Source organism: Heloderma suspectum, chromosome 6 (assembly GCF_057233095.1).
Source record: "Heloderma suspectum isolate Gila_16-S chromosome 6, 16-S_ref, whole genome shotgun sequence".
Lineage (NCBI taxonomy): Eukaryota > Metazoa > Chordata > Lepidosauria > Squamata > Helodermatidae > Heloderma > Heloderma suspectum.
The window spans coordinates 110,001,897-110,013,217 of NC_139463.1; the positions used below are offsets into that span (position 1 = coordinate 110,001,897).

Sequence of the window (11,321 nt, forward strand, 5' to 3'; positions counted from 1 at the left end):
TATTTACGTAGCCTATCACGGCAAAAGGCATGCATGCAAATGGCGGCTGCTACGCCATTTGCGTGCCTGCCTTTTGCTGTGATAGGCTATGTAAATACTTAGGTAGCCCATTATGGCAAAGAGCAGGGGCGCAAATGGCATAGTGTCCTCCATTTGCACCCCTGTTCTTTGCCATGATAGGCTACGTAAGTATTTAGGTAGCCTATCATGGCAAAAGGCAGGCATGCAAATGACGGCTGCTATGACGGCCACCATTTGCGGCTGCAGCGGCCCGGCAGTGGCCGGAAGACAAGCCGGAGCCGCCGCCTCCGCTGCATCCACCGCCAGGTAAGTCCGTCCTGGGGGGGGATTTCAGGGGTGTGGCAGGGGGGAGGCCGTTCCGCCATGGACTCCGGGGGGCCAGATTCCAAAGAATACAGCCTCACTGGTGTCCGTGGCAGATTTCTCCAACATCCCTATTCCTTCCCCAATGATGATACGGCTGTCTCCCCCCACCATATATCCCTCTGACCTCTTCTGTCATAATGGCTGCTCCTTGCTTCCCTCCATCTTCCTATTCCGTTTCAAAATACCTCTCTCCCATCAAGAGGCAGTAAACCCCCAACTATATGCTGATAAGATGTACAAGACAGAAAGGCAGTCTTCTAAAGTTTTGAACAAACAGAGAACCTCACTATCCTTCTCTCTCTGATATTTGGGGTGGTCCTTATTCTCAGTAGTTCCCGAAGTGTCCCCATAAGTGGCAACCCCCTTCAGTAGTTACCTTATTGGCAGCGGGTCCTCCAACGAGATGATCATTCTCATACATCCCTATCCTATCCTGGCACTGCATGAGTAATAAGACACCAGTGGTCAGGGTGACAGCCAAGTCATCAGGTATTTTATGGGAGGGTCACAATTTACAAGAAACCATGTGTCGGATGAATTTCTAGATGTATTTCCCTTTCTTGGTCTCTGGCCCCTGGCCTTTGGTTCACATTGTGGAGGCTGAAGGGCATCCAAGCCTCCTGTATTGTTTAAACTATGATAAAATTTCTTCACCACTACTACAGGAATACAATAAAAGGAAATGACTGAAGAGTAACAAAACCTCTCAAGAGCTAAGTGTCACAATCATTTTTTCCTTACTAATTGCTCTCTGGTGTTCAGTTCAGGTCTGAGTAATATAATATAGCATTTGGGGAGGAACATACAGCCCAGCACTCCAAAACTGGAGGCCAAGATGGAGAAGATCTCCACGGCCACCATGTATTTCCCCTTGGTGCTGAGGTAGGAGGGGACAAAGGATAGCCAGACGCTGCAAAACACCAACATGCTGAAGGTGATCAGCTTGGCTTCATTGAAACTATCAGGCAACTTCCTGGCAAAGAAAGCCACACTGAAGCTGATGATGGCCAGGAATCCCATGTAGCCCAGGACAATGCTGAACATGAGGTCTGAGCCTTCATTGCATTGAACAATGATTTGCGTGATCTGAGAGTGCATGTCAGACTCTGGGAATGGGGGAGAGGTTGCCAGCCACACAGCACAGATGCCAGATTGAATAAGAGAACAGAGGACAACCACGGATACTCCCAGCCTATTGCCTACCCAATGCCTCATCCTGTTTCCTGGCTTTGTGGCCATGAAGGCCAGCACCACAGTCATGGTTTTGGCCAATACACAAGAAACAGTGATGGAGAAGATGATGCAAAACATGGTTTGCCGCAGAAGGCAAGACACCTTTCCAGGCCAGCTGATGAATAGGAAGGAACAGAGAAAGCCAAGCAACAGAGAGGAAAGCAGGACACACGTAATGTTCCAGTTGTTGGCTTTGATGAGGGGAGTATGCCGGTAATGAATGAAGATCCACAACACCACAATTGTGATTGTGGAAAACAAAAAGGCACAGCAAACCAAAACTGCTCCCAGGGGTTCTCCATAGGATAAGTACACAACATGTTTGGAGATGCATTGATTGTGTTGCTCATTTGGATACTGATCTTCTGAGCACATCTCACACTGATCTGCATCTGAAATTAATTAGCAAAGTCTCAATATTTCTAATTTCTAGATTTAACAGGGATCCATTAATCATACTTTTCCATCCATTTATATCATAAAACGTTATTAAACATTGTTAAAGAATCTTTTGCCAATTCCAAATGCAGAATTCTTGGGCTGGTTTTCTATCATATTTGCATTATAAATTTGTGAAACCCACGTTAGGAATGTGGTGTTTCAAACCTTTCTTTACTGTGTGTCTACTTCACTCTCAATGACATAGTTTTTCTAGTATGAATTGGGGAGGGCAGTGTGTGTTTTTGTAATGGGTGTCATATTTCAGAATTTGATGCAGTTACATATGTTGGTTTTATGTGAAAAGGTGAAATGTGAGACTAAAGTTATTGCAAGGGGAAATCACTCTTTTAGTTGAACCTTGTAGTAGTCCTTGATGAACTTTTACAGCAACCTTTCCAACCTTGGGCCCCAGATGTTGTTGGACTACAAATCCCATCATTTTCAGCCAGCATAGCCAATGGTTGGGGGTGATGGGAGTTATAGACCCACCACATCTGGGGGCCCAAGCTTGGGTAAGGCACTTTGGAGGCTGAATTAGGCTCATGAAAATTGAAGGAGAAAAGCTTACGTTGTGAAAAACTTTGATTGTCTGAATATAGCCCTTGGACCTTTCATTGACTTCCTGCACTCAATAAAATAGTGTTTAGTAAAGTCATTCATATATATCTGTTCCAGAATAAAAGTGATAGGCAATAAGGTCAGCTCAAAAATAAAGCGTCTGTGTATTCTTGTCCTCACCAGTATGGTTTGAAATTCTCCCTTCAGGGCACCGAGCACATTCATAGCAACAAATTTGCTTCCCCTGCAGGACAATCTTGTTGTAACCAGCACTGCAGCTCTTGACACACTTGGCTTGGGGAACCATCTAATGACAAGCAGAAAGGCATGGGTTGGTGATGGAAATCTATTGGTTTCTAGTGGTTGTAATTCTTGGTTTCAACCCTTTTGCAGAAAAACTCAAGACCATACTAGACCTGAAGTTAATTGCATTAATATGCAGCATTGGAAGGAACTGCAGGGCTGTGCCAGCTCCTAGTTTTTGAGGGACCCATCTATTCCTTGCTTTTGTCACCATTGCCCATTTATTCATGCTCTCCATCACAACCTAAACAGTAGATCAAATGGACTGTGCAGGGCAAGTTGAAATCTCTTCACCATCTCCTCACTTTTGTCACTTGTTGCATGCTCAGAGAGGAACAAACAGTGACAACAAGGGGGAGGAGGAGAAGCAGTGCTGGGAGAAGGCTCTAGGTCTTGGCGGCATGGGATGAGCCTTAGCAGCTGTGGGCCTCAGCAGGTGAAAATGATGCCAACCCTACATGCCAGCCCTGCAGCAAGTGTAATGGTCTTTCCCATGCTCCCTTCAAATACCCCCTAGCCAAGCTGGTATTTGCATTGTGGTCAGTGGAGGCTTCCTTCCTAATGCAAATAGCAGCAGGGCAGGGGGATTTCTGTGGAGAAAAGGGAAGAGGAAGAAATAGTTAAACTCCTTCTTCACAGCCTTTGATGGTTCCAGATACTCTCCTGTGTTAGCTATTTTGACTGAATACAATTTGATTCTATTCACACAATTATAATCATGTTTAATTTGGCCTTCAGTAAGAAGTTCTGACCACCTCCTTGGATTCCTTGAATGGACATTCAGTATTCATGATGATGTTTCCCCTCATCCCATAGATGCTTGGTTTCTTTCTCTTATTATCACTTCATCTGATCTCTGCATTTCCTCAAGGCAGCCATCTAAAACTAACTTGCAATGTGGACACTCTGGGCTTCATTGGATTGCCTATGGTATCTCCAAGATCTCTGGACATCCATGCATAGTGCAAAGTTTGAATATGATGTATATATAAAAAAACCCAGTGTGTGGAAGGCTAATTTCAACCCTGTGTTTTGGGATTGGAAATGCTGGCTTTGGGGTGTTTAGGGAAGAACAACCTGTTCAAATTTTAGACCACCCATGGACATCTGGAACTCTGGGAGGCAGCACAAGTATTCCCAGTGAGCTGAGAAGTGTGGGATTTCACTCCCCAGTCACTAGTAGAAAGAAGTTTTCTGAAAGCATCATAAAAATAAATATGCACACCTGTTGAAACTTGTGATTCCACACAATGGCACTGCCATTGATGACAAACTCTTTTCCAGCAGGAGCTCTGGCATCCATCCTCCCAACTTGAACTTTCTGGAAGGATTGACTGGAGAATGTGACCAAGTTGACAATATCATATCCTCCTGCCAGGTCGCCATTGTCATCAAAAAATATTTCTTCCCCACCACTATTGTTAAAGTGGACATTTCTCAGAAAAGAGTAAAGCTAGATTAGAGGAGAAAAGTTTATATTCTGTCAGATGGTGGGGTGAATTTGCTAAGATGTGGCCTTTGGGCCTGTCAAATCCTTGGAGCCCTCTATCAATATCACTCAATACAAATTTGCAAGATTTTGTATTTTATAAGAATATATGTGCAAAGCTTTAAAAAGTGCCTATTTTTGAGGGAAGGGTGAGTACTGTTAATGTTAGGGATGCGTGGAACCTCTTGAACGAATTTCCAGGAAGTTCTCTTGTCTAGGTGGTCCTGGGGTACAGCTTCAGGATCTGATTATTAAATGGGAAAGCCGCAGCCTCTACTGATGGGGTAACATCTTTAAAAAATCATATTGCTCCCTAGAAGGTGCTCCATATGGGCACACATCCAAAATAGCTATAAGCTGAATTTAAAGATACTGCCTTTTAAAGAGTGGCCAGATAGCTTCATTTGGGAGGTTTAGAGAGGGGAACCTCTGGACTGAGGACTGGATGGATTCCACCAAGTCACCCATCCAACCTGCTAGGTGTCTCCAAGGTCCTGGCCACTCTTCTGGGGTTCCCTGTCCCCCTCAGCCCTGTTTTCCCAGCTTCAGAGCTGTTTCACACAGAACCACTAAGCAGTGCTCCCCTTCATGCTGCACAGACACTTTCCAAACCCCTTCCCCGAGTTCTTCTTGAAACAGATATGCTGAGCTGAGGTAATGTATCTAGGTGCAGGAATACCTGACTCACTGACTAGAGTGTGTGAATGGAAATGAATAAAAGTGATCAGAGCAATCAAGTCAAATATGAACAACTTACTCAGCAAACACATCACAGTGGGAAACAGGTAAGAACATATGAAAAACCATGCTGGATCAGACCAAAGGCCTATCTAGTCAGATGTTCTGTTTTCACACTGGCCAACCAGATGCTTATGGGAAGCCCACTAGCAGGACATTAGCACAACAGAATTCTATTGGAGTTAGACAATAGCCATCATGACTTGTAGCCATTGATAGCTTTCTCCTTACGAATTTGTCAAATTATCATTGAAAGATGTCTAAGATGGTGCCCATCACTACATCTTGTTATAGTGAATTCCATTGCTTGACTATGTGCTGTGTACAGAAATACTTCCTTTGATCTATCCTAAATCTCTCACCATGTTCCTAAACAATATTGTTCTTTACAGCATCGGACTTTCTTTTCACCACCAGACACATCCACAGCTGAGTGTCCTTTCGGCTTTGGCCCAGCCGCTTCACTCTTTCTGGCGCTACTTGGAAATACCCTCTGCTCTTCCCCAGTAGTATATTGGACACCTTCCGACCTGAGGGGCTCATCTTCCAGCGTCATATCTTTTAGCCTTGTGATAGCACAGGACAGGAAGGCCTGGCGTGCTATGGTCCATGCGGTCACAAAGAGTTGGACACGACTGAACGACTGAACAACAACAACAAATCTCTCACCATACTTCTTCATTGTATGGCCCCAGATTCCAATATTATGAGAGATGGAGAAAAATGTCTCCATATCCACTTCCTCCAAACTATGCAGGAACAGGGCACCAGGGAGCCATGCTCTCCATTGCCCCCACTAAACCCACATTCCACACCACTACCAAGGATCCAAAAAGGACATCCCCAGGCTCACCCAAACTGAGTGGGTCCATAACACTCAGAGGGAAGACTTTTTATCTGGTTGACAAAGCTTGTGCAGAGTGGTGAACAGATCAAAATATCTCTTGATCAGACCATGACAATGGCCTAATTTTGACCATTCACCAGATCCCTGCCAAGTGAAAAGAAGTAAACCCTCAATTTTTTACATGCATCAAGCCAAATATCATGGGGCACTCTCCAAAACAACAGAAATTTAAGAAAACAGAAACTGTCCTGATGTACAGACATTAAAAAAAGAGAGGGGGGGACAATATGGAAACTTTGTGCAATAATCTGATGGCAACTGGGGCAGTTAAATTTGCTTACAGTATTTCCATAAAGCTGATATTGAAAAGGTTAGCCAACTGCCTCATATTCATCAAAATCCCAACCCATTTTCTCTTGTATCTAAGGAATTAATTCTAAAACTTCAACTGGATATGGCCATTTTTTTTTAATTTGGCAAATAGAGGATCATAATAGAAGAGACTCATATCCTAAAAACCAGGTTTTTTTCCAGACTAATTGAAGTTTAAAATGATTTTTCCAATGTTCTGTGATAAGTAGCTTATGAGGGTAGGGAGATTAATTACAACCCTCCACCCAAAAAAGAATATACAAAACACAATATTTGGATGGTTCCCCTCTTGGAAGATCTAGCTATAAGTGACCTAAACACCACTGAATCCCCTATCCTCCCATATTCTGCGACTGCTGCACCAAAGCAATCATGACTCCAATATTTCCTTTAAATGGAATTATTGTTTAACTGTCAAGGTTGCAATGTGTAGAAGAACCTTTTAAAATGCATGTTAAAGAAATACTCTTCAGAAGCCAAAAGTGTTGGGCTTAGACAAGATACAAGAGAGATCTCAGGAGTTGTGAGCTAAATTTAGATATTCCTCTACTAGGCTGCAGCACTTATTCATTCCAGAATCCCATGATTGGATAGAATTAGTATACATATACGTGGATTGCTTCGATATATTTTATCAGCAGCTAACAGGAATGATGTCTTACCTGCCATGGTTGAAATTTCAAAAGATTCCATCTGTCTCCAATCTGCAATACTTTATTTTTGACCCTTGATGAATACATGGCATGGAGAGCATGTACTACAGCATAAACTGCATTGTAAATACCATAGCTCTGGCCAGACATTCCTGTTTCAAATACAGATGCAGGAAGTGTCTCTAACTTCTCCTTCCCACTACAGTTGACCTTGTTTGGCATATATAAGTTAGATATTGGGAGTGAACAGAGAAATACACTGTACCAGAACTGACGGATGAAATAAATCTTAGATATATATGGATTTATAGTTTCAAGATACTCTTGATATCCCGGAACCACATTTGTGTGAAGTGAGAAGGACAATGTCCCATTGAGGGATTTCCTTGTGAATTGATTCTTTGGAAAAACAGCGGTGAAATCCCACTGAGCTGTTATGATCCAAACCCTCTCCATTGGACGCTTCTTAAAAAATTCATAGTTTTCTAGAATTATTCGTAAGCCCTCCATAGACTGACCATCCCCATGGACAAGGACCACACTGATTTTGTGCAACCAGAGAGTAAAAGATATCCTTCCCAAAATGTTAGTAAAGGTCTCATTGGATGTATGACTTGGCAGAGTTGGAATCAATTGTGTCAGAGAAATGCAAATATTGCTCTGCAGGAGCCTTGGTCTCAGAGTTTGAAGGAAAGTTTCTCCACTGTCATTATCTGATATGAGGAGGCCAATCCAAGTCCATCCAAAATGCTTTAGTAGCTGAACAATGCCATGATACTGAGATTCTTCATCTGGAATCATCCGGAACAAAGAGGGGAATCGAGTTTTATCACTCAACACAGGATCAAAAGAGCCATATGAAAGCTAAAAGGACAAAAAATAAAAATTGAGAAAGGCATAACTTTCCTCTTGAATTAACTAATTGTGATCCTCCAAATATTATTAGAGCTTTACCTATTCAAATAAGTTGGGGAAAGGATGTAGCTCAGGTTTAGACCACATGCTTTGCATGCTGAAATTCTTAGGTTCAGCCCATGCCATCTCTTGATAGTACTGGAAAGACCATGTCTGAAAACTTTGGAAGCCACTGCCAATTAGCAACAAGAGTGCAGCTGGAAGGATCAATATTCTGATTTGGTATAACACATTTTCTCATGGTCTATAATAGAATAGGACAAAACCTATTTTTATGGGGGCAGGGTTGCATGCACAGTTGCCACAGAAGTGTTTTTCTTTCTTTTTTTCCAATTGTAAGATTACAACAAAAGGAAAAAGAAAAGAAAAAAAGGACATATACACACATATACACACATAATTTTGAATATATCCATATTAATGAATAAGTATGAAATGCATATATATGAAAATGCAACTTTCCAGCAATTATACATAATCTTTCACAAAAGCAGACCAGATATCCAAATTAGTATCCATTCAAAGGTGCTGTTTGTTCACCACCGATCCGAATATTGCAAGTGTTGTAAGGTCCTCAATCCATTGCGTTATAGAAGTGTTTATCCTTCCAAGTAGGGATGTCAGAGAATTTTGCCACGAATCTCGGGGAGGCCAAATGCCAGTATATTCGGCCCCCCGAAATTGGTGGCAAAACGGGCTGCCCCCCCACCCCCCCGGGACAGGACTTACCTTGGGTGAATCCTCCTAGCAGCGGCAGCTCCGGTGGCGGTTCATCGGCGGCGGCGGCCGGTCTTCCAACCGGCTGCCGCTACCACCATTTCCAGTAAAAAAAAAAAACAACACCAAAAAAACGTGATAGGCTACGTAAAGATTTACGTAGCCTATCACGGCTAGATTTTTAAAAAATACCGTGATAGGCTACGTAAATGTTTACGTAGCCTATCACGGCTGAGTAAAAACAAAAACAAAAAACTGCGTGTATGCAAATGGCAGCACCCATGGGCGCCGCCATTTGCATTCGCGCGTTTTTTTTTTACTCAGCTGTGATAGGCTACGTAAACATTGACGTAGCCTATGACGGCTGACTGCAGGGACGCAAACGGCGGTGGCTATGGCCGCTGCCATTTGCAGCCTGGCCGGCCAGGATTCGGGAGTGGAGGGACGGAGCGCCTCCCCCCCGCCAGAAATTTGGGGGGAGGGACAGAGCGCCTCCCCCCCACCACAAATCAAATTTCATTCAAGGTAAGTGACTTTCGTACATCCCTACTTCCAAGGTTGTAATATCAGTCTTTTGGCTGTCAAAAGAGTGCAGCAAATCCATTTATGCTGAGCAATCATTAATTCCCAAGAAGCAGGGAGATAATTTGAAGAAGCATGTGCATCCGTGAATATTAAAGACTGTTGTAATACAAAATGTATCCCTACAGTAACCTCCTCCCCAAAAGGAGCAACTATGTGACATTGCCAAAACATGTGTTTCGAAGAAGCATTATCTGCGTTCACCACCAGCAACTAGCAGGATTAGACAAGCAATGTTGCCATGTCCAATACACACAAAACAGAAAGTTTTGTTGAATAAGATTTAGCCTAAGATCCATAGATATATGACAGATATTACCTTGACTGTCCATGTCTGCTACAAAAACATTTTCTTATCAATTTTTAGATCTGGATTGCCCCATAAAGCCAATTCAGCATGAGAAAATGCATCAAAGTGTAGTTGACATGACAGCCAATGTCACTCATCTGTAACAGTAGGAGCTGCGGGAGGAACCCTGTCCATTATGGGATGCCTAGAACTGAGAGCCATCTATTTAGAGAGAGGAACCAGATTCCAAATCTGACCAAGGTGGAAGATCCAGTGTAAATGGGAAAGACAAAAATTCAGTAAAAGCAAGAAATAATACAAAGCAATGATATAAAGCAAGATCTGGAAAACCAAATCCACCTTTGGTATGCAATTTCCACCTCTAGTAGGAAGTTGCATGCTATTCAAAGATAATAGTGGTGGAGAGGACCCCCCCCCCCACACACACAATATTTAAGAAACAGAGCATTGATTTTTCTGAACATATTTGCCAGGAATAGAGAGAGGAATCCCATGTATAACACAACAAATCTGGGGTGTAGTATTCCTCTTGAGGTTATTTACCTTACCCCACAAACTCAGCTTTGAAGATGCCCACCTATCTAAATCCCAATAAATTGCATGAAAGTGCATTCAAATTAACCTTAATCATTTGAGATATAAGCATTCTATGGTAGTAATAACATATGGGCACCATCAAAATCACCAGTCTGCTAATAAACTACAAGATATAGTGTCTCCAATCAGCATAGGTTCTGATTTTGACCAATTAATTGAATAACCAGAGAAATTATCAGCCATCTTAATCAGCTCCATCAGTGTCAGCACAGACGACTGGAGTTCAGGAATAATCCAGTGTAAAACCAGTGTAAAAAAAAAAAAAAATACAGTAAAGTTACATCAAGAAGAGTAGAACAGAACAGTGTCATAGTCTATACATGTCAGGGCAAGCCTTTCATGTGTGGGGGAAAATGCCAGAGGGTGGGTGCAAGTACTGAGAAGGGTGGCTTATATGCTGTTACCTTACTACACACTTGTGGTTGTGTGACAGCTAATACAGCCTCTTTGGGACATCTCAGGGGTTGATTTGGTGTATATAGGAGAAGACAGTCAGTTAGGTTATGTGAGAAAATATTGCTGGTCATCTGAAGGTTTCTCAGCAGGGTGGTGGAAAATAATCTTGCTTGAAAATACTATGATACTGAATTCTGAATAGTTAATACTGAATTCTGGATCTGAGCTGAAGCACGCTTGCTCAGTGGACGAAGTGGTGTTTTTCAACAATTTTGAGGTGGGGCTGCATTTCTCTCTTTCCTAAAGGTTAGGCCTGTGCACCAATAGAAAGCAAGACACCTGGGGAATCTTGTAGGTATTTAAGATGTTGGCCATCTGGATGGAGTTCTGGGGGGTAAGCCCACCAATGATAGCCATTGGTCTCTTCTTCCTGTCACAGATGTAATTGAAGGGATTCCCCTGTCCTGTGAAGAGTAAGTCCAAAGTGGCCCAATAGGCTCTTCCTGGATTAAATGCATTGTCGTAGATCATGGATTCCAGTGTGATGTTGGGTAACAACTTGGCATTCTTGTTGACCTCATGAATAGCAAAAGCAAAGGCAAGGACATATTGGTAGTTTTTAGGCATCATTCTGTAATGAGAGTTTCATACATTCTTTCTACTTAGTATCAAAGTAACAAGATCATTTTATTTCCATAAAGTTCTAGCTGCTGACTCAGTAAAAACACACGCACATCACCACCACCACCTCCACAACAACAACAATAACACATAGCCAGCAAA

The 11,321-nt window shown here is 42.6% G+C and overlaps 1 protein-coding gene across 2 annotated transcripts; it reads right to left on the reverse strand.

Annotated features, from left to right (window-relative positions):
* Positions 1–1,113: 1,113 nt before the first annotated feature.
* On the reverse strand, positions 1,114–10,913 carry LOC146342472 (vomeronasal type-2 receptor 26-like). Of its 2 annotated transcripts, XM_084808564.1 has the most exons (5): positions 10,878–10,913; positions 7,031–7,885; positions 4,148–4,375; positions 2,800–2,926; positions 1,114–2,012 (listed from the first exon to the last, which is right to left on the reverse strand). In XM_084808564.1, exons 1-5 carry the CDS (start codon positions 10,911–10,913, stop codon positions 1,114–1,116), a joined length of 2,145 nt encoding a protein of 714 aa, XP_084664690.1. The 2 variants fall into 2 exon arrangements, with proteins under 2 accessions (XP_084664690.1, XP_084664691.1); XM_084808565.1 differs by lacking the exons at positions 4,148–4,375; positions 7,031–7,885.
* Between the last annotated feature and the right edge of the window lie 408 nt (positions 10,914–11,321).

Excerpts from the sequence above, each read along its gene's own strand:
- LOC146342472 (XM_084808564.1), bottom strand. The coding sequence starts at position 10,913 with ATGGCCAACATCTTAAATACCTACAAGATTCCCCAG. Across the intron at positions 7,886-10,877 it reads ATACCTACAAGATTCCCCAG|CTTTCATATGGCTCTTTTGA; the intron begins GTGTCTTGCTTT and ends TTGTCCTTTTAG. Across the intron at positions 4,376-7,030 it reads TGAAATTTCAACCATGGCAG|CTTTACTCTTTTCTGAGAAA; the intron begins GTAAGACATCAT and ends CCTCTAATCTAG.